At 47.3% G+C, this 23,447-nt stretch overlaps 1 protein-coding gene across 9 annotated transcripts in view; it reads right to left on the reverse strand.

Annotated features, from left to right (window-relative positions):
- Window positions 1–2,356: 2,356 nt before the first annotated feature.
- SESN2 (sestrin 2) overlaps window positions 2,357–23,447 on the reverse strand; it is a 60,362-nt gene continuing 39,271 nt past the window's right edge. For 4 of the 9 annotated variants that reach the window (XM_083627353.1, XM_083627355.1, XM_083627357.1 and 1 more), the window contains exons 2-10: window positions 19,751–19,816; window positions 15,243–15,440; window positions 13,172–13,354; window positions 12,429–12,641; window positions 11,614–11,764; window positions 10,825–10,940; window positions 10,002–10,192; window positions 8,468–8,612; window positions 2,357–7,016 (exon numbers count right to left, since the gene is read on the reverse strand). In XM_083627353.1, coding sequence (XP_083483479.1) covers window positions 6,930–7,016; window positions 8,468–8,612; window positions 10,002–10,192; window positions 10,825–10,940; window positions 11,614–11,764; window positions 12,429–12,641; window positions 13,172–13,354; window positions 15,243–15,440; window positions 19,751–19,816 — 1,350 coding nt within the window. In that variant the 3' untranslated portion in view covers window positions 2,357–6,929. Of the gene's footprint in view, window positions 7,017–8,467; window positions 8,613–10,001; window positions 10,193–10,824; window positions 10,941–11,604; window positions 11,765–12,428; window positions 12,642–13,171; window positions 13,355–15,242; window positions 15,441–19,750; window positions 19,817–20,017; window positions 20,133–23,447 lie in introns of those variants that run through there. The other 5 variants (XM_083627352.1, XM_083627354.1, XM_083627356.1 and 2 more) reach the window with 2 other exon arrangements.

Below are 23,447 nucleotides of genomic sequence, written 5' to 3' on the forward strand. Positions count from 1 at the left end.
AGTCCCAAGCAATCAAGGGCTTTATCTATTAACAGCAACCCATAGGCAACCAGCAGGTGTTATATGCTGACAGGTTCTCACTGCTGTCAGCAACCGTGCTGCAGCGTTCTGTGCTAACTGCAGATCAAGCCCAAGGGAAGCCCCACGTAGAGTGCACTGCAGTAATCCAGCCTTGAGACACACTTTCTCTCCCTGAGCTACAGGCCTTCCCAAAATATGACCAGCTTTGCACTGGGATGGCTTGCATGTTGCTTTATCCAAATGGGAGGGTCCGTTTTAAGCAGAGCCCCCACCCCCTTACAGGGCTGTTACACTTTGGCGGCTAGTCACATATGAGGTTTGAAATGCCATTGAGCTCTGCTCTTATCTACCACTAACCAGATGAGTTTTGCACTCGTAGCAGCACAGAACATTCTCTGCCTTGCTTCATGCCTGCTCACCGCTGATAAAAAGTTTGTTATCCCAGAAGCTCTTACAAAACTGGTGTTGAGTAACTCCTGCGAACCGAGAGCCTTGGGATGGAAAAATCCTTGGATGCTGGTCCTCAAAGCTACTTCTAGTCCTTTCGCCCCTCCATCAAACGCAAACATCCATGGCCTGCATCAGGCTGCTGGCCAAAGGAGACCCCAAAGGAATGGCTGTTTTCAAATGGCAGTGCCCCTCCAAAGTACAAACACATGCCCATTGTAGGCATCTCAGCCAGGGCTGCAGTTAGGGATAGGAGGCAGAGAGACATTCAACACACATTTAGAGGAGGAGGGGGCTACTGATGGCTACTGGTATCTGAACATCAGTTGCTGAAAACCACAGTGGGAGCCGGCAAGTACTCTTGTGTTCAAATCCTGCTTGCGGGTTTCCCAAACGAGGCTTCTGATTGGCCACTGAGATAATCAGATGCAGGATGAGATGGGCCATTGGGCTGACCCAGCAGGCTCTTCTTATGTTCTCCACCGTATATTTAATGCATATTCAAAGCATGTGACCCTGGCTGAAAGCTCGCCCTAACCACCTGAACATGACAAGGAAAAACCCATTCACTGGTCGCTGATGCTATAATGCTAATTCACTTTTAAGGTGCCTTGTTTCAGCAGTCACAAGAGAGTCTTAGTGACTGCCTTAACAACAAGCCAAACAGGGAGGGCCAAGTGGCTGAGTAGGACTAGGAAGCAGACTGGCTTGTACTGGCGAAGGAGCAGCTGCAGCCGCTCTGCACAGGCACACCTGGGCCTGAGCTGCACGCCTAAACTTTTATCTGGCAGGGTTGATATGGGGATAAGATAAGGCACTACTGTTCAGTCCATCCTGAACTGCTGCTAGGCTACTGCAAGGAAGAAATGGCTTTCAAAGAGGATTGGACAAATTCATGGCGGATAAGGCTGTCAAGGACAGCTACTAGTCACGGGGGTTATGCTCTGCCTTCGATTGTAGAGGCAGTAATGCTTCTGAAGGCTGCTACCAGCTGCTGGAAAGCAGAGGGGAGAATGTTATTGCAGTCTTCCCAATGGCATCTGTCTGGCCACTGTGAGTAACAGGATGCTGGCAGAGATGGACCATTGACCTGTTCCAGCAGGCTCTTCTTCTGCTCTTAAATGTGACTGTCAACACACAGAATGATGGGTTCTAGGAGCCTCAGCCTGAACAAGGAAAACAGTCTCCCTGCTCCTGAACGTGAGAGATGTGGCTCAGTGGTTAAGCACACTTGCTTTGCATGCAGAGTGTCCCAGGTTTGATCCCTGGCATCTCCAGGTAGGCCTGGACAAAACTCTGTCTCAAACCCTGGAAAGCCACTGCCAGTCAGGGTCTGACTCAGTACAAGGGCAGCTTCCTATGTTCCTAAATCCAGCTTTTCATCTTCTGTTGAAAGCCAGGTTTGGTTCCGCAAGTGCACAAGGGGCCCCAAGTCTTGAAAGCAGCATGCCGTTGTACCCAATACAATAAGCTGGGCTGTGTGTGCTTACTTGTGGTATCCACAAGTCTTTCTCCCATTCAAGGACATAAGAAAAAGCTTGCTGGATCAGGCCAGTGGCAAAGCACCCTGTTCTCAGAGTGGCCAAACAGATGTTTGTGGGGAACCAGCAAGCAAGATTCAGCCTCAAGAGCCCTCTCCCCTCCTGTGGTTTTCACCACCTGGTATTCAGAAGCATTGCTGATTCCACCTGTGGCATCACAGCACAGCTGTTCAGGCTAATAGTCCTCTCCTCTGTGAATTTGTCTAATCGCTCTTTTAAAGCCACCCAATTTGGCAGCCATCACTGTCTCCCGTGGGAGTGCGTTCCATAGTTTAACTATGTGCTGCATGGATGTAGGCTTCACTGATGTAGGCAAGAACTCTGTTTAAAAACAAACTGGACAGATGTTTGGAAAAACCAAAAGGCAACTTTATTTCTCAAAAAAACAAACAAGAACTGGTAGCAAAGTCACAACACTGGTACAGTCAAGAGTAAATACATTTTTTTAAACACACGCACAACATAACTTATACGGAGCAGAGGCCCCATCCAGGTTCCAGAGGCATCCAAGTCTGTACTGCTGGAGGGGTGGGGAAGGGGGAGTGGGAGGGAGTGAGGCCAGGAAGAGAGAGCAATGGTGTGCATGGATTAGTTTTTGTTTTTTTAAAAAAAAAAGTATACTTGATGGCATGAGATTTGAGAATGGTCATTGCACAGAGACTGGGAGAAATGTGAAAGGTAGTGGCACATTCAGGCTAAAGTCACAGACACAGCCTGCTCTCTCAGGATGCTGTGGGACCCTCTGCTCCCCCGCCCCACACTGCACCTCTCAAGGTGGAAACAGACAAAGCTTTCCTAAGAAAGACCCACCTGAAACAGGACACATGATAGTCAATCAACAGAACTGCATTTGGATACGGACAGGACCAGGTTTTTCGCTCCTTGAGAAAAAGTGGCGAGTATCTAAATCAGCTCAAAAAGCCGGCTTGGGAAGAAGAGGGGGGTGGCAGGGGGAAGTGAGGAAAAGATCAAAACCAGCTTGAATAAAGAGTCGAGGCCTGCTCAGCTCAGTTTAGTCACGGGCCAAGCTAGCCTTTGAATTTCACAGTGCATTTGCTGCCTTAATGTGCAATACTGCTGTGGGCAAAGAGAACGAGCCATTACGCTTTATGGGGGCTTTGTTTCTCCAGGGAAGCTGAGCAGCAGGCTACTCTGGTGAAGCCACTTCAAATGGATCCCCCCTGTGAAAAACAAGGGGGACAACTTAACCAAGAGTCCTTGCAGAGTGTGGCCTAGAGGTTTAGGTCCTTGCAGAGTCAAGGCCCCACCTTCCGCCTACAAACACCACCACAAGACTTGCTTTGCAGTGCAGGAAGTGTATGAATGTTAACACACAGTGACCGTACAGTGTCTTGAAGCAGAGTTAACTAAGCAGCCAAACATAAACCCCAGCCTTTTTATTTTTCCACCCAGGGAGCAATGTGTTTCAGTTAGAAGAAAGAATATCCTTTGCAGTCTCTCAAGGCACCTACAGAGTCAGTCTGGAAAGCCATGATCACTAGTATCTTGAGAATTTACAAAAGGGTGGCTAACCAGTGGCCCTCCAGATGTCGCTAGGAACCAACTCCCATCAGCCCCCAGCCAACATGGCCAAAGGGCCAGGAATGAAAGGAGTTAAAGTCCAAGAGCGTGTGGAGGACCACATGTTAATCACCCTGCTTTGAAAGTCAGCATATAAACACCAAAATCATTCTGAACTCTACACAACCAGGTGAAATTTGAGAAATCCAAGGCTCCATACCAAATCTACTGTATTGGGACGGACGGATGGACTGGGAAGCCATGGGGCAGCCAATGTGCTGCCTTCCAGAAGCTATGGACTACAACACCCATCAGCCCCGGCCAACATGGCCAATGGTCCTACAATGTCTGTAGGGCACCATGTTGGCTATCTTAAAATACCAATTCATGTGCTGTAAAGCCAGTCATATGAGATAGGCCCCAGGAAATGAATCCTGTGTACCTTATCTTTGACCAACAAAGGCCGAAATACTGTTTTAGCTTCCCTGCCTATGCCAGCTCTGTGATATCTTTACTTTTCCTAGGGCAGGAACTGGGGAACCTGTGGCCTTCCAGGTGTTGCCGGACTACAAATCTCATCATTCCTGAACATTGGCCATGTTGGCTGGCGGCTGATGGGAGTTGGGAGTCCAGCAACATACAGAGGGGTGCAGGTTCCCTATCCCCCGTCTTAAGGCTTATAGAGACAATAAGCATATACTTCCAAAGTCTGGACTCATCACAGGGAGCTCCTAGGGCATATTTACAGCATAGCCAACTCAGAGGTAATATAGGCTCTCTCTGACCTGAGCAAACCAGGCCTGGGAGGCCAAGTCAAAGAGGCAGCACTAGCTTTCAATCAGCACCCCCCACAAAACCCCCTGCCTATCTCATCTTTCCTGGTGTCCTCCAAATGCTCTGCACCACAACTCCCATCAACCCTAGTCTGCACAGCCTGGTTGGCCGAGGCTGATGGGAATTGTACTCCAAAATAATCTGAAAGGCAACAGGTTGGGGAACACTAGGCTAGCTTGAGCAACCTCTGCCCGTGCCAGTCTTTCATATATTTCAGGAATGCTCCCTAGAGTCCTGTTCTTCTTACCAGTCAAGCCAACACAGGATTTTCATTACTAAAGTTTAAAAGGGGGGGGAGGCACATATATACAGAACAACCAAAACAATCTTGCAGGCATACTCCAGGGGTTTGGTACACGCAGTTTCATGGCAACAATCCAAGAGGTAAAAATTCAAGATTGTGAATATGAAAGGAGAAAGCGCCAGAACTTGATATGCATCTACACCACCTTTACGTGTTAAAACCTTTTGAAATTATGGACACTTAGTTCCTTCTTGAAGTGTAAAAAAACCCACACCCAAAAATGGGTTAGCAGTTGGGGGGTGGGGTGGGGAAGCAGCTTAAGAAACCCAACAAGAGTGTGGTGTTGTTTGAAAAGTTATCTTTAAGGTTTGCTTTTTCACAGTTTAGTGATCTACTCTCTGACCAGGGAAATCAGTTAAGGCAGATACACAGTGGACTCACAAAGAACGTTTTTTGTGTGTGTGTGTGTGTGTGTGTGTGTGTGTGTGTGTGTGTGTGTTTGTGTTTTGAGCATAGGGCCTGAATGGGGTCTTTCTTGGCAGAGGGGAACCCTCCTAACTTGAGAGAGAGATGAAAAGCGCACAATGTAACATTAAGGCATGATGTTTAAATGCTCTCCACTCTCCAGTGGTCAGTGCTCTTTAAATACTTCCACATGTTCACATTTCTGGAGACTGCTTTGGCAACAGGTGAGGGTCTGCTCTATACACGCAAGAGAATGAGGTGGGAGAATGGAGCACACCACTTCAGCCAGCCAGAGAAGGATCACATTTTTTCCATGCCCTCTCATGTTATATATATATATGTATATCTTTTTATTCCCTGCAAGTAAAGGACTAGTACATCAGAGAGAGGGGGTTTAGTTGAGCCTGCTTCCTTCATGCTAGCTCTTTACCTACAGGGACATCTACTTATTTACTGCAGGAGACCATTTAAAAATGGCACCTCTCACCTGCAATCTAAACTAGGGCAGAGCATTGCACGGCAAGTGTTACCACTTTATTCTATCGCACAAACAGATCAGGCCAACCTCTTCTGAAAATGTCTGTTCAGTCCCCAACTCCGGGTCATCTAGGTGGGCCCATTGTTGCCTAATCAAAACATAGAGGAACTTGTGGGCAGGGCCAGGAGGCAGAGAAAATAACAGCTCCATAAATGCTAAACACCCAAGTTCTGGGATCTGTGAGACAGCCTAAATACATATGCGCGTGCGTGCGCACACGCACACACACGTTGGGAGGTGATGCTTTTTTAAGGGAGGCAAGCACAGTTGGACATCTCTATCTATACCCCAATTTTCACAGATGCAGCAGCCTTCTGTTCTGGATCTGGTCCTTGAGAATCTGTGTACTCCAAAACTGGTTTCCTCAGCTGAGAGATCTCTCCATCCCTGGCCAGGAGAGACCCTTGCATTTTGCCCACTTTGACAAGGTGAAAAGAAAAAGGAAAATCTGGCCAAACTTAACCACAACCTGGTATACTTTTGCCCCGTGTGACCTCTTTTAAGCCAGTCGCCATATATGGAGTGCAGTGATCTCAGGCAGGAAGCTAAGAAATGTAGTGTAGTCACCAAAATTGCAGTGGGGAAACTGCTTGTTTCATATGATTCTCAGGCCTCCCCCCACCTTCCAAAGTGTGACCTCCTCGAACATTCACAGTCCTACATTCAAAGTCCTGCAGCAGGTAGAGAAAGGAAAGCCCGACATTGTGGCAGAGAGATCTCTTTGGTTAATCAAGTCTTTGCCTCAGCTGGTCCAGCAGCGTTGTCGTTGCAAAGGACATGGCCACGAGATCCGACATTCATTGCACTAATCACCTACTGGGTAGGGGTGGGTGTGTAGGGGGAGGTATCTGAGAGTAGCCACAACAGGAAGCCACCACCAATTTCAACACATGACAGGCCAGCAAAAGGGCATTGGCAAAACAAGCCTTCCAAGATGGAGGCCAGAAGCCTGGCCATCCAAACATGACCACCCCTCTTCCCAGCCGGTGGCAGAGCCAACAAGCCACACAGCATGAGGGGGATGGTTCCCAAGTCTCAGCCGAGAAAGCCGGGGTTAGGCAAAGTTGGTTTTCACCACACGTGTAATGTTTGGTCTCCTGCACCGCCCTCCTTGGCTGGTCGCTTGGCAGGAGATGCTCAGAACAGTGTCAGAAACGCCACACACAGCCCTCCAAAAAGTCACAGGGGGAGCAAGGTGACAAAAGTGTCTTTCGCAACGTAGTCCAGAAACACGCCTTTGTGTGGGGAGGGGAAGGCTCCCCTGTCCAAAACAGCTGGCCTGCCCCCTTTAGGGACGGCAAGGGGGAGCAGAGTCCCGTCAGGTCATGTAGCGGGTGATGGCACGCAAGGCGTACAGCAGGGCAGCCTGCATGCGGGCCTCCAGCAGAAGCAGGTTGATATGCACCTGGAAGGTGAGAAGGGATAGGTCAGAATGGAAAGGGGCAGAGAACAAAGCAAACATGCCAAGGCCCAGCAGGGACTACCACTGATGCCTACCTGTGCCCTGAGCCCTCCTTTTTAATTTTGCCTCCTTGGCAACTGGTGCTCCTTTCCCCCAGTTATGATCCCCTGGTGTTTCCTTGGGGCATTGTGGGAAATTTAAATGGTGACACCCAATGGAGCCTTCGCTCAGAGCTCAGCATTGATTAGGAGAGCAGCATATACCGTATTTTTCGCCCTATAGGATGCACTTTTTCCCCTCCAAAAATGAAGGGGAAATGTGTGTGCGTCCTATGGGGCAAATGCAGGCTTTTGCTGAAGCCTGGAGAGCGAGAGGGGTCAGTGCACACCGACCCCTCTCGCTCTCCAGGCTTCAGGAAGCTAACCGCAAGTCTTGCAAGCCCGGCGGGAGGTCCCGCGGGCTCGCAAGGCTTGCGGGCAGCAGCCTGCAGCCCAAAAGCTCGGGGGACAGCGGGGAGGCGCAGCACCGCCACCCCGCTATTCCTCGACCTGGTCTGGAGGCTGGCGGGGGGGGGGGGGAGAAGCAAGCTTGCTTCTCCCCCCTTGCTTCTCCCCCCCACCAGCCCCACAACCTCGGAGGATAGCGGGGCAAGCCGCTGCCCCATGGTGGCTAGAGAGGCTGTCCCTGAAGGCAGAAGAGGGAGACAGAGAGCTCCGTCTCCCTCTTCTAGCTTGGGGATGGCTGCGTAAACCTGGGGGGGGGGGGGGAATAAATTTTTTTCCCTTGATTCCCCCCCCCCAAAAAACCTAGGTGCGTCCTATAGGGTGAAAAATACGGTGTGTGTGTGTGTGTGTGTGTGTGTGTGTGTGTGTGTGTGTGTATAAAATCCAAGCAATTTCGGAGACAAAAGCTCTTATGAGAAAAGTATAGGATATATCCAATACTAGTCCTGGCCCACTGAATGGATGTATTACTAACTTAGGCCCATTCATTTCATGGAAGGAGAGGTGAAATTCAAACAGGAAATGAAAATAAATCAGCTAGTTTGAAAGTTTGTGGGATAGGGTTGTACTCCGAGTAGACCTGCTGAAATTAATGCTGCTAACTTAGTTGTGTCCATTCATTTCAATGGGTCTGCTCTGACTAGGAATAGCCCTGGATACAACCCACAGTGTACAAGTGTGCAGCCATATCCTATATTGGGACCCTCCCAGTCTTGTTGGACCCAAACCTCATCAGCCCAGCCAGTGCATCCAATGGCCAGAGATGATGGAAATTGCTGTCACACATCCTCACAGTGTGTGTGTTGTGTCCTCGGCTCCCCCATCCCTGCTATCACTCTCTCAGCCATGAGAAACTCAGACCGGTCTCTTGAGACCCCAGAAAGAGTGAGAGAGAAACAGACCTCACTTCTTCTCTCCCTCACCCCCCCAGGAAACATCATGTGGCTTTACCTTTTCAGAATGTTTGAAATGCCTCCAGAAGTGAGTGTACATGCGCTTGGTGGCTTTCTCTGGATAGCAGGCCACGGTCTTGATGTAGATTTTCAAGCTGCGCTCCAAGAGCTGGTTCACCTCCCTGTAATCATAGTCATCGTACCTGGGGGGGAAAGTGCAAAGATGTGAATGTTATGGGGCTGCCTTCTATTGAGTCAGAACATTAAGAACGCAAGTGGCCCAAGTAGTGCAGCATCCTGTTCTCACAGAGGGCAAGCAGATGCCTAGGGGAAGCCTCCATGCCAGACCCGAGTGCAAAAGCAAACCCCCCCCCCCATTTCCAGCAACTGGCGTTCTAAGGCCTCTGGCGTTGGTAGCAGAACACAGCCACAAAGTACATCTAATCCTCTTTGAAAACCATCCAAGTTGGTGGCCATCACTACTTCCTGGGGGATTGAATTCCATAATCTAAGCATGCACTCTGTGTAGAGATCCTCTTTCTTTATCCATCTTCCAACAGTAGAGTCCATTTTGATGGGCAGCAACTCTCTGGCGTCTTCTGCAGAGGAGCCCTTTCCTGGCTCTGCTCATCAAGGTACTTTAAACTGGAGGCGCCAGGGACTGAGCCAGTGAAATTCTGCATGCAAGCACATGCCCTGTACCCCTAAGCTATGGCGCTTCCCAGAGAAATCACTTCTTTAGCCACACGCCAACCAACAGCACAACTGTCCCTTCCCTCTTTGTCTAAGTCAGGGGGTGAGCCCCTGGCCTAATTTCATTGGGGGGTGGCAAAGAAAGGAAAGAGGGTGGGCAGAAAGAGAAACCAGTGGTAGGAAAAGGTTAGCTACCCCTGCTCTAGGGAAGCTGTTCCATTCACATGGCAGATCCAGCCGAGGATATGACAGGACAAGTCCTCCCACATCCCACAAACGTGCCTAACATCCGACCTCTCTATGAATTAGGTGACTCAGCTCCCTTGAGTCACACCTGTTTGGCGAGATCCGTGCAAGGCTAGTCACAGAAATCAATCCAGCCAAAACACACAAAACAGTCAATCTCCTCCTTCAGTCCTATACTAAACAAAGCAACCGGTCTGAGAAGGACGATGGATCTCAGTAGATTTCTTGTGAACCAGGCTATGGTTTAGCATCACATGACTAAGCTTTGGGCTTGTGTGCTTCCTCCTCTCGCCTATGTGTCCTACTTCCTGATCTGAGGCAAACCATAGTTGACATGAACCAGCAAACTAGGGTTTATCTGCAAAGTTTCTTACAATTTCTAATCCCACTTTTCAGACATTTGTAGTTTCCCAAACGGGTAAGCAACTAATTAAGCAAAATCCATGAAGGATAGATGGCACACATGAGTACAAGGCTCATCCACAAAGTGCCAAGCTATGGTTTGGTGCTGCAAGCAACTTAATCCAATGCTTTCCTTTCTTAGAAGTAATCATTCAGCAAAGTAAAGGTCTGGAAAGGTCTCAGGTTAGCCTTGTTGAGACACAATGCAGTGCGGAGGGGAGAGGAGGGGAAGGGAGAAACCAAAGTCTTACCGAATGCCGAAGACACAGTGCACATAATTCCAGATGGCCCTCCGGAGCATGGATGTGTCCACCCCACTGTGCATGGCTATGGTGTTATACGTCAGGTTGTAGACCACCTGGAATTTCTCATCCAGCAATTGCCCCACATCAGGATATAGGCGATTGATGAGTGAGTAGCCATGGTCCTCCCAGGTGTAATCCTGTGTGGAGAATGAAACATAAGGACATAAAGTGAGCCTGTTGGATCAAGCCCATGGCCCATCCAGTCCAACATCCGGTTCTCACGGTGGCTAAGCAATTGCCTGCAGGCTGGACTAGAGCGCAACAGCACCCCACCCACCTGCGATTCCCAGCAATTAGTAATCAGAGGCATGATGCCTCTGGCAATGGAGGTAAAGCATAGCCAATGTGGTTAGTAGCTGCTTATAGCCTTGGCCGCCATGAATGTGACTTATGCTCTTTTAAAGCCATTCAAATCGGTGGCCACCACCAAACAGCCTCTGTGGTACAAAGCCTACTATGCTCTTAAGTGGTTTGCCATTTTGACAGATCTTGCCCTGCACTCATCTACTTAAAGTAGAACAATATAGTATTGTAGGATGCACAGGTACTAAGTTCATCTATCTATAAGATTTGAACTCTGGTCTCCAAGGTCACAGCCCAACACTTTTACTGCTACACCACACTGGTAAATATTGCATATTACCAATCTGCTGGATTGCTATCAATGGACAGAACTGGCATTGCGTTTTAGAGAATGAGGGAGGGGGGTTGGGAGAGACTAGGAACCTTCACACACAGCAGGGACCGTGAATGCATGCAGACAAGGTACCTGAGCTCGGAAAGTCGGGGGCGTCTGTTCTCCTCTCCTGGTGAAATCCTTGTATCCAAATTCTGGGTCCTCCACAAAGCACATCACATTGGGAGGCAGGGAGTGTTCAGCAATGTCTGGTTGGAATAAAGCCCCAAGAAAGATTAATGTGAGAGCATCAAAAACACCTCCCTCTGGACAGTGCTTTCTCTGTTATACCAGGGCAGGTGCTATGTGCAACTAAGCTGTTCAACTAGAATACAATTGTGTCCTAATACACACCCTAGAAAAATAAAGGGAGTTTGGAGCCTAGAATTATTCTTTATTCATTTTGCCAAGACAGGATAGGAATGGCACTATAGTTCCCATCTTGCATGTGTATAATCCTTCTCTCACAAAAGGAACTTGCTCTCCTTTTCCCAGCTTCAGTGGCTAAATGCAGAACACATCTGTACTATACATGTAAAGCAGTATCATACCATACCAAACTGTAGTTTGTTTAGGGGTGCTGTGAGTTGTTAGGAGATCCCTATTCCCTGCAGAGAGCTACAATTCCCAGATTTCCCTAGGAAGAGGGATTGATTGTTAAACCACTCTGGGAACTGTGGCTGTGTGAGGGGGATTACCTTGCTGCACTAAGTTCCAGTGCAAGAGTCTCTACTTCCCTTTGCACAGTCTGTTTTTGGTTGTTAACAGCACAGTCACTGGGAGATCCCCCCCTCAAATCTTTTCCAAGTGTAGCAGGCCGTAGCACTAGGAAACCCCCCACTGAAATGGCTTGGATCCCATCTGAGAACTTGCCTGTCTTACCCGAGGGAGTAACGAGCAGACTCTCTCTCTTTTCCATCTCAAAGCGGGTCTCCATCTCCTCCTGGGTGACTGCCTCCTCTTCCAGCTGGCACTCTTGCAGAAGCTTCATCCTCTCCATCAGCACTTCCACCTCCTCCATAGCATCTGAGCCCTGAGAACATGGGGACAGAAACCAGTCAGTCCTCAGAATGACGGCTGGAGAGGGGCACACATTTATGAAGTGCTTAATTGGGGAACGGCCGTAGCTCAGTGGTACAGCACCTGCTTTGCATGCAAAGGGGCCTCCAGTTCAATCCCCAGGATCTCCACTTGGGGGTGGGAATGTCCCCCTCTTGAAACCTTGAAGAGCCTGTTGGAGAGCTGTTGCCAGTCAGTGTAGACAACACTGAGCTATATGGGCCAATGGTCATTACTTAAAAGCAGTGCTTTTTTCTGGGGGGATGCAGGGATATGCATACCCCTAAATATTTTGTGACTCTAAGTTTGGCCTCGTTGACGGGCAGTATTTAAATATGAGTAGGAAAATGAGAGCATCTCTAAACTTTTTTTTTTAAAAAAGAAAAGAGCACTGCTTAAGAGTATAAGCTTCCTAAAATAAACCTCTAAAGTTTCATAAGCCACTCTGGAAGCCTTTCAGGCTGAAAAGCAGGACAACGAAGGCTTTCAGGTAAGCAGATATATAATGTGGAAATCACAGCACTCCCAACACTCTCCAAGAATGGACCCTGCCAGTTTTTGGTGCTGTTTTCTAGTGGGCTTTAAGGGTCCTTAATGCATTGAGAAAAATGGAACCCCCTCCCCTTACTGCCACTCACACTGGAACTGTTTACTCCATCCTCCGAGGCCGGACTGCTATCACAGCTGCGTGGCGAGGGCGGCCGAAAGACGTGGCCTCCTTCCTGGTCGATCTCCAGATTGATGCCGCAGCCAAAAACGAAGGATGCAAGCGAGTGGTAATGTGTGAGGAGCACCAGAGCCTGGATGAGTTCTGCCAGAGACCAACTGTTGTCGCCCGTCTTCAGGAGCGCCTGTTTAAAACAAGCACCACCACCAAAGGGGTCCCCATTTAGCTCCATGCATCAAAAGAAGAACTGCTCATCTTTAAATGGGAAATGAATAATATCTTGCTCAGAACTCTGCTGTACATAAGGCTGGCAAGGCTGTGCTGCGCTTCCTAAACAGCAGGGCAATGGGTTTCAACAGGTGGGCAGGGCAACCTACCTGCCCCCCATCTGATGTCATCTGATTGACAGGCAGGTTGTCTTGCCCAACAAAGATGGTCCATAGGGTGGTGCCAGATAATGATCTGGCTCACAGGCCAAAAATGTACTCTATCCCTGCAACAGACAAGAATGGTCTGACCGGGTATGAGTCAACTTCATATATTTGTAAGTGAATCACTTTCTGTGGCCTGCCATTAACAAGAAAATGGGTGAGTTTTTTGTTTTCGTTTTTTAAAAGAGCAATGGTCTTATGAATCAATACACTGTCCTCTGTGGAGTTCTCAATGGATGTTCGTGCAACTCCCAATTCCTTCCTTCCACCCTTAGTTACTCACCTCAATGTGTTCCTTGGTAATCAACCAGGGCCGGTGGGCCAGGATCTTGTTGATTTCGTTGAGGTTCCTCAGTTTCTGTGGGGCATACTGCAAGCCTCGCAGCCACTCTGGGTCCCCACCCACCTGCAGGAACTCCCCCATGTGGAAGCCAACCAGATAGGAACACTGATGTCTTGCAGCAGCCTGAGAAAAAATGGGGTAAATTAATAAGAGGGCTAACTCATAAAGAAATGCAGAACAGTCTCTGCCAGGAATCAGAGTACATGGCCACATTAACAACACGGGACCCAGATTTGGGGGAAAGCTTCCCATTGGGCAGTGCTTAATTAGCCACCCTGAGCCCGGTCTTGGGTAGGGAGGGTGGGGTATAAATAAAATTTTTTATTATTATTATTATTATTATTATTATTATTATTATTATTATTATTAATTTCTAAAAACAAGGGATACACAGGAAGCAGTTTTCTACTGCCAAGACCATCGGCCCACTATGCTTTCTCCAGCTTGGTGCCTTCTAGATTGCTGGGTTCCTAGCCAGCTCCAGCCAGAATGGCCAATGGTCAGGGATGATGGGAGTTGTAGTCCAGCAGCATCTGGAGGACAATAGCCTGGGGGAAGCTGGTCTACACCCATGGACAGTGGCTCCACACAGGTTCAGACAGGCGTCTTTCCTGGCCAAATGTGGAGGTGCCAGGAAGTAAACTGGGGACCTGGCCTTCTGCATGACAAGTACATGTTCTGCCACTGAGCAGAGGTGCTACTGAGGTGGACCCAAGTTAGTCATGTACCTCAATTTCAATGGATCTTCTCTGAGTAAGACCAACATTGAAAGCTGCACGCTATAGCTACGGCTATAGGGCCACATCCGCACCAACTGAAGGACAATTATTACCACTTTGTTACGGCTTCTCCCACAGAATCTCGAGAACTAGAGTGCTGTTAGGCAAGCTCTGTCCCTCTCACAGTAATATTATTCCCCAAGTGGCTTAACAATCATTCTTCTTCCCAGAGAATTCTGGGAATTGTAGGTCTAGGTGGGGAACAGATGTGGCCTAAGAACTCTCAGCACCATTTGCTAACTACAGTTCCCAGGATTCTTGGGCAGGCGGACAGGGACTATGACTGTTTAGAGAGAGATGATACTGCTTTAAATGTGCAGTGCAGAAGGGGCCTCTAAAATTCTAGGTCTTGCGAGGGAAGTCAGTAAGGAGTGTGCAGTTAGGCAACACAAACACACAAAAGTGACCAGCAGCCAGAAGGAAATAAGATGGGAATTTAATCAGGATGATTTGTTTAATGCTCATGAATGATTCACATATGGTGGCAAATTGATTTTCTTTTGCCTAACTGCCAATCACATTACTTTTAAAAATGTTACATTTATAACTTTTATTTGATTCTCATTTATAATACCTTACTTTCTGATGTTCAGAGGTTATTTTGTATAGCTGTTTTCTACCTTCCACACATTTTTGTAGCTGATTCTATGGTGTAATGTTTATTTTGATACTAAAGAGGATTCAGAGGACTTATTATTTTGATACTAAACAGGATTTATTTCAATGCTTAGCCGTGTTTTAGGGAATGTAGAAATGATCTGGGCACTTTTTGTATTTGCTGTATATTTAAGACATTTTAATCTATGCCGTAAACTGCTCAGAGTTTTGTTTAAATATAAGCAGCATGTAGGTTGTCCAAATAAATAAAAATACGAAGTGAAACAGTGATAGAAACAGCCACTCCATTTAAAAAACAAACAAACAAACAAACAAACAAACAAACAAAAACCTGCCATTTTGTGGGTGTTGTTGGGGAGCGGCTGCCTGGGGCAATGCTATGACCACTGGAAGGATTAGAAACAACTCTGAGGTAATTCTGTCGTAATTCAAAACACAGAATCTAAACAGGTGCAGGGATAGCTAGGAAATTAAATAATAATAATAATAATAATAATAATAATAAGAAGAAGAAGAAGAAGAAGAAGAAGAAGAAGAAGAAACATTTTAAAATGAGGTGTTCTTTAAAATCTACACCTACTGACCCAGGTTCCCATTTCTCCTCAGTCACTCACCATGATGGCAATGTAATGGCGCTTGTGATATGGCAAAGGCCCATCCATCCGCAGCAGGAGGTACTGAGTTTTCCAGAAGCTTGTCAGGTACTCAGGATGCAGCCCCATCACCATGGTAATGTTATCCACCCTGCCTGTGGAAACAAAGGCCTCAATGAAGAGGCGCCGCTGGGCACTCTCTACTCCTTCTTGTAGGATCTACAACAGGTTAAAAAAAAAAGGCAGGAATGTAATGGGTTGTCCAGGGGAGCCTCTTTTATTGAGCATTCGTGCCTATTAGCTTGCAAAAAGCATACGCAGAAGTTAGATTGCATCCAGTCTTTAACGGGGCATTTGTTCACATTTATTTGCAGGCAGGTTATATGGTGAAGAGCTCCACTAGTTTTCACAGTGCATTTCCCCATTACTTCCCTAATCACAAAAAGTACAATTCTTTATGAAAAGTGAATTTGTTGTGCTACAGTGACAAAGTGCTTTAATTCACTTTAACGGCGCAAACCTAGATTTCCCAGTATGCACTTGAAACCCTCCTGCAAAATACTTAAAGTCTGGAGTTAACCCTGAGTGCCTATATAGTTTTTGGAGCTGCTAAAAGCACTTCAAATACACAATGTCAAATACACAATGTTACCAAAACAACCCTGTCCAAGTAGATTGCCATCTCTATGGGCAGATCCAAACCATACCTTTAAAGGACATGACTCCCTGTCCCTGACTAGAACTCTGGGAACGGCAGCACCACTTTCACAGCATCCTTAACAAATTACAGATCCCAGAATTATTTAGGGGAAGTCACTTGTTTATTGCTCTGTATTTTATGCTTTTTCAATGTTGTAAGCCGCCTTGAATCCCAACTTGGGGGAAAGATATGATATAAAACTATTAAAGAAATAAATCAACGTGCTTTAAACATGCACTGGATGTGCTTCAAACGTATGAGGCAGATCTGCCCCTACTAAAGTCACAGAAAGTCTGCAATAAATCCATTCAATTGTCACAGCTTCACCTGAAGGAATCCTTTACAGAGAGAGCAAAGCCTGGCAGACTTTTTAGCCAACTCGACATTGCACTTTTCAAAGTTTATTGAGCAAACAACTTTGAAAGAGAGAGAGAGAGAGAGAGAGAGAGAGAGAGAGAGAGAGAGAGAGAGAGAGAAATTTAGCTGTTTCCCACAGCAGCTGAAGGGCTCAGCCATCTGATGCAATCGGGTTGTTTGTTCAAATTCCAGGCCAAAAAAACAGCCACCACCAACAGCCCAGCCCATCACACACCTCCTTGCCCCTCCTGCTTGGCAGGGAAATTTCAAAAAACAGGGCTCTCTCGGTTGCTGGAATCAAAATCCTGCCCGGTGACGTATCTGGAAGCAGATACTGTCCTTGTGGCCAGCACCAGAGAGCTGTCCAGGAACAGAACCCATATCATTTCCCCAGCCAGACCAGCCAATGGCTCAATGGCTCCGAGCGGCACCCCCTTGTGAAGGTGGGGAGAGGAACTGGCACTAGGCCAGAGAAAAGGAGAAAGGGACAGCTGTCAGCCCAGAAGGACCCCCCCACCTCCCCAAAGGCTGCACACACACCATATATTTAAAGCACCCCCTCCAACAATCCCGGGAACTATAGTTTTCAGGGCTAGTGGGAGTTGCAGCTGTGCTGGGGTAAACTACAGTTCCCAGGACTCGGGGTGTGTGTGCTTTGAATGTGGTGTGTGCCTGCAGCTGAAGTCTGTAACAGGAGCAGAGTTATAAAGGATTTGAACAGATTTATGCTGCCCGAAAGGTCCCCCCCACCCCACCCCAGGGCTTGAAAGGAGGGGTGAGGATGGCATCTGATGGGTGCAACAGTGGCCAGGGAGAGGTAGCTGGCGCTCAGTCTTTTGATAAGTTGTTTGTGCATACACAGGGAGGGAAGGTCACTCGATAAATAAGGAGATGACGACATCACAGGGCAACGCTCACACATGTGTCACTCCCATCACAGGAAGAAAAGAAAAAAAGCACAAGGGTGGGGGAAGCCAAGGACTTTGCTGTGGCAATAAGCAAATAGCACTCCGTGTTATGTGTTGCCCTGCTGGAAAGCCAGCAGGGCTGGCTGCCCCCCAAAAACCAGGAAGGGGTGGGGGTGGTGATGGGGAGGGATTAACACCTCAGATGCCTCTGAACCCATGGGCAGCAGTTTTGCAAGATTGCCAGAGGTCAGGGAAAGAAACAAGTAAACAATAATCCATCTCTGTTGCTTTAGGGAAGAAAACCACCATAGAAGGGGGCAACCCTTCTTCAAGGTGCGAGGAAAACATGGGGGAAATACAGGATATTTATTTTTATTTCAGTGCTGGTGGTGAGAGGGGTTGATTTTCATTTGCAGCCTCCCTTCCTTCATCCCAGTTAAATAGGCAGCACCCCAGAAGCAACACAGTTGTACCTTGCATCCCGAAAGCCTTGCGAGTTGAACATTTTGGCTCCCAAACACCGCAAACCCAGAAGTGAGTGTTCCAGTTTGTAAAACATTCTTTGGAACCCAAACGTCCTCCGCGGCTTCTGATTGGCTGGAGGAGCTTACTGCAGCCAATCGGAAGTCGCGTCTTGGTTTCTGAACGCTTTGGAAGTTGAATGGACTTCTGGAACTGATTCCATTCGACTTCCAAGGTAACACTGTATTTTGAAACACACACAAAAATATATCCTATATATACAAATAGCAAGCTTGTTCTTAATGCAAATCCTTATCTAGGCAAAATAGTACCATCCATGCATGAGGAGGGGAGTGACGTTAGCAGACCCAGGGGAGCGCCAAGATTTGCAGGAATACAATTTTTTAATTTGTAAGAATAAAAAGTTAAGTGGATCCCTTTACCCTCCAAAAAAGCTCACTGACAGCCAAGCATGCTTAACAGCCACAGGAACAAGGTTGGTAGGGGGGCACCCGGAACATAGTGTTCTCAAAAAGTGCATGGGTGGCTGGCCTTCTAGGGGCAGGGGAGAATGTAGTTTTCTCAAAAAGGGCATGGCTGGCTGGTAGGCCTTCTGAAGAAGAGCACTCAGCACTGCAACATTTTCTTGCAGGTCCTACTCATAAAATAATTGATGTTCTGGTATTTGCTTCTTATCAGCAGAACAACAAACTATTTATGTTATCAGTACCAGGGAAAAAACAAACCTGTTTTTAGCTACTGCAGTTTCCCTCTGGGAATCGGAATTTATGAAGCAGTTTGACTGGCTTTTTCTAGCCTCCTTTAAGGAACATGATCCCTAGACTTCAGCAGAGGGCAGTCAGGCTCAGAGACAAGTGACTGAGGTCACCCAATGAGCATCATGGTTGAGTGGGAACTTGAGCCCTGGTCTCCCAGGATCTAGTCCGACACTCTAACCATAACGCTGCCTTGATTAATTGTCATTGAAATATGATCTATAATTATCTCAATAAATAGATAAAACAGAAGCTGGAGACAGTGGTATGTAGTGCTCAGAATAGTGGTAGCTAGAGGTCACAAGACCGGGGGGGGGGTGTTCCTGCCCCCCCCCCAAAGGAAATTCGTCCCACCCACCCTGAGGTTTTTTAAAAAGCTGTGTTGAGGCCCAGCCAGGTCTCTCTAGATCTGTTCATGCAATTTACACATATATTCCTTCACTGTGTGCACAGAAATATACCCAGGGCTTTTTTTCAGCCAGAACTCGCCAGACCTCAGTTCTGGCACCTCTCAATTGGGAGCACTGAATACACATGTTCCTTCCTAACATGGATGGGAGGTGGGGATGGAAAGGAATACTAAAGTTTCTGCCCCCAGCCAACCCAACAACCCCCCCCCCAAAAAAACACAGCTCCTGTTCCCCTAGCTGAAACATTCTCTTGTTCCAAAGTATTGCTTCCTCAAAAACGAAACCAAATAACAGGGGCACTGACTAACAAGAGAGAGCTATTCCCATGCTCAGAACCACCCTGAAGTTTACAGAATTAAAAAAAAATATGATGAGGACAACTAAAGAGCAAAGGGAAGTCCTACATATGGCACAAGGAAGATAGAGAATGCTCCGCCATGGAATGTTGAGTGTGGGAACCCTGAACAGCAGGAACCCTGAATAACAGCACTCCTGTTTGTAGCCAGCAAGCACACTGCACCTTTGCTAATATTTATTTATCGATACTCAGTTCTTTAATATTACAGCACCTGAAGACTACTAGATGCTGAATGCTTGCCGGCTATTTTCTTGTGCATATGAGAGATCTCAAGTACATAGCCTGTTTGCTAAGGGTGCTGGGAACCGTAGCACTGTAAGGAATAAACTATGGTTCCGAGGACTCCTGCTCCAAGGTAGGGAGGACGAATGTGTTTTAAATGCACAATGTGTAAGCAGCTAGAGCTAACCTTCCAGCACCCAGACTCCTCCCCGCCCCCCAGATCCATCCCCATAAATGCAAAAATAACTAGCACCATCACTGCAAGGTGCTCTCTAGTAAGGATGATTCCTTGGCCTGGCAGAGAGAGAAAAAGAAGTTCCAAGCTGTGCATCTTACCTCTTCCACCGGGATGAAGGAACTGGGGCCTCTTCCCAACTGCCGGGGGATTTTGACTCCTCTGTCCTGGAAAATGAAAGGAACAGCTGTTTTTAAAAGAACCAACACTCACATCAAAGGGGATTCTGCCCCACCCAGTTACCTCTTCCTTGGGAGGACAGCCATTGCCAGAGGCAATGTTGGGGGTGGAGGAAGGGTGGGGTGGGGAGAGTAAGGCAAGAGTGAAAGAAAGCACAAAGGAGTTTGGGGGGGGGGAGTGCGCCAGACCCTAGAGAGCAAAGGCTGCTTGAAACTTCAAGTTAGGCTCTGCGGATGAGATGTCTTTTTCTCAACCTCTCCTCCTTGCAAAAGCCGCTTGGAGCAATAGCCCCAGAGGAATTGCATCAGATAAAAGACCTGCCCAGAACTGGTTAGCTCACTGTGAAGTTTGGGGATTTCCATCAACCTCCCCCACGGTGAGAAAAGAAAGCAACAATATCTCTTAAAGGAGGAGGAGCTGGTCACCCTTTGCTTTTGACTCAGGAATTCTGCTACCTGATGAAAACGGTCCAAAGCGTTACAGGGAGATCACCCATCTCCCTGCAACAGAGGGCCTAGCCTTGGATCAGCAAGACAATCTCCCCAGGACAGGAGGCATTTGGTAACCTAGTTTCTCTCTCACACTCCACAGACCAGCGGTGCCAGGGCAAGAAGAGCTGCAGGCTGGAAGACTTTTATCTAGACAGCTGATCCTAAAAGCCACCTGCTGAATTCCAAGACTAGACAAACAGAAGGCAGACAAACCCAGATCACCACCTGCCACTTCTCTGCTGTGCTTTAGGCCACTGGCTAAGAGGGGTTTTGTTGAAGGCATCAACTGAAGACAGCTTAGTGCTGCAGGGCCTCTGAGCACTCTCCCCCCCCCCCACCTGAGCGGAGAGTTTTCTGGCACTCCTAGACAGGACTGGGAGGTCTGTGTATATCAGAGAGCCAGGCCTACACTCCCCGCTGGCTCAGTACTGAAGAGGGAAAGCTGAGCAAGCAGTGCTTATGTGCTACGACACATAGGAAAATAGTATTGTGCCCTAAATTTTGCAAGAGAGATTGGCTACCAGTGGAGTTATCTCTATGCACTGACCAAGGCTAAGGTCGACAGACGCAACTGCCAGCTCGCCGCCGGTGAGTGCATCTTTCTAACCTGGCGACTGCAGCACTGGAATCTGGAAAAGAACAAGGAGTGTCCTCCAACAGCGTGTGGATTCTAGGAAACTCGTATTCCCACTCTGGAAACCATACCGCTGTGAGGGGTATAGGGGTTTTGATACTGCTTTAAATGCACAGTGCATATGGGCCCCCAGAAGTTATACAGTTATCTAGTTATCTCCCGCTTCGACTACTGCAATGCACTCTACGTGGGGCTACCTTTGAAGGTGACCCGGAAACTACAACTAATCCAGAATGCGGCAGCTAGACTGGTGACGGCCGCCGAGACCACATAACACCGGTCTTGAAAGACCTACATTGGCTCCCAGTACGTTTCCGAGCACAATTCAAAGTATTGGTGCTGACCTTTAAAGCCCTAAACGGCCTCGGTCCAGTATACTTGAAGGAACGTCTCCACCCCCATCATTCAGCCCCTGAGGTCCAGCACCGAGGGCCTTCTGGCGGTTCCCTCACTGCGAGGAACAAAGCTACAGGGAACCAGGCAGAGGGCCTTCTCGGTAGTGGCACCCGCCCTGTGGAACGCCCTCCCACCAGATGTCAAAGAGAAAAACAACTACCTGACATTCAGAAGACATCTTAAGGCAGCCCTGTTCAGGGAAGTTTTTAATGTGTGATATTTTAGTGTATTTTTTGTTTCTGTGGAAGCCGCCCAGAGTGGCTGGGGAAACCCAGCCAGATGGGCAGGGTACAAATAATAAATTATTATTATTATTATTATTATTATTATTATTATTATTATTATTATTATTTTACAGGACTTTTCAGCACCACACCCAGAGGTCAAAACGCTTCACCTCGATTATCTCAGTGGTCTTTCAAACAACCCTGCAGCACAGGCCCTGTGTCCACCCCATTATGCAGAAGGAACATGGAGCAGGGAATCCAGTCAAGGCTACTTAAGTGAGCTCTTGACGGAGTCAGGAGTTGAACTAGAAACCTCGGCTGGCTCTTAGCCGCTGCACCACACCAGGGCTCTCCTATTAAAATGTTTCCCCATGCATGGCAATTTCAGGATGAACACTGCTCTATAGCAAGCACATCTTCCCATTTCTTGACTGTGCTGGAGCTTTCAAAAAAGTTAATTACATCCAACAATAACATGCAAAGTTAGTAACCCTGAGGGCTTATCATCTACTTTTGATGTGGCTGTCAGCACCAAACAAGCTGTTCACCACAAAATTAAGAGATACAATTAGAGGCAGCAGAAACTCAGTTTTTTTTTTATAAAAAACCCGTAAGTTACCAAAGGTGGGAGTGTGGAGGCAGAGAGAAAGGGAGCGGGGAAAGGACAAGCAGCAACACATTGGCCAACATGTCTTCAAAAGCCAGTCATGAGATTTAAAACAGCCTGGTGACCTGCAGATGTCGTGGGTCCCCATCTCCCATCAACCCCATTCAGAACGGCCTGTGATTAGGGATAATAGAAGTTGTAGGCAAACAACATCTAGTGGGCACCAGGTTGGGGAAGCCTGCAAAAGATGCCCCTTTAGGCATAATGTAGTGATTTAACACCCTCTTCAGGTGTCCATTCTTTCCTATCACCTCACAGAAGTTCATTGTATTTTTTAAATGCCGCTTTTACTTATTTACTCTAGAAATTTAAAAAAAGAAATTCAGTGTTGTCACAAGGAAGGAAAGTAATAAGGAATTAGCCTGCATTTTGGAGGGTTAAGTACTTTCAAACATCACTGCAGGCCAGATTTGCAAATGGATAAAACTGATCAAAGAATGGCATAAAGGAGCCTTCTGAAGAGCTGATGGTATGAATTTAAAAGGAGAAACAACCTCCACTTTATCATGGTGTGGGTCACAAACTCAAAGGTAGCAAGATCCCTAGTGAAGGTTGCTAAGATATCACCACTTTATGTCCTTTACATTTGGTATTTTACCTTGTTGTTTGTTCTTGCGCTAGTATTCTAATTTCTTTACGTAAGTACTGTATTGCATTTGTAGAGTTATAGTCATTGAGTTGTAGAGTTGGAAGGGACCAAGGGTCATCTAGTCCAACGCCCTGCAATGCAGGAATCTCAACACGAGTTTCAGAAATAAAAAAGCAACTCAGATTTAGGAACACAAGAAGCTACCTTCTGCCAAGCCAGACCACTGGGTCGGTCTACCTCAGTGCTGTCTACACTGACGGGCAGCAGCTCCCCAGGATTTCAGGCACCAGTCTCTTTCAGTGGGGATTGAATTTGGGACATTCTGCATGCAAGGCAGATTCTCTGCCACCAAACTTGCAGCCCTAGAATCCACACACTTACTCTTCTCAAAAAGTGAATTTTCCCAACTGCAACAAATGCAACTATCTTGCTCAGGACAAACATAAGTCTGGATGAGCCCTAATTAAAATACTATTTTGGTCAAAACCTTCAGAGTTTCCATTTGGGCCTTTTCATATCCCTTTCTATTTTAAAAGTGCACATAAAAAAATAAGATATTCAAACGCACAGAACACTACTGTTTGAAAATGTAGGTATGGACATCTGTAGGGATA

Source organism: Podarcis filfolensis (assembly GCF_964270895.1).
Source record: "Podarcis filfolensis genome assembly, chromosome: 8".
Classification (NCBI taxonomy): Eukaryota; Metazoa; Chordata; class Lepidosauria; order Squamata; family Lacertidae; genus Podarcis; species Podarcis filfolensis.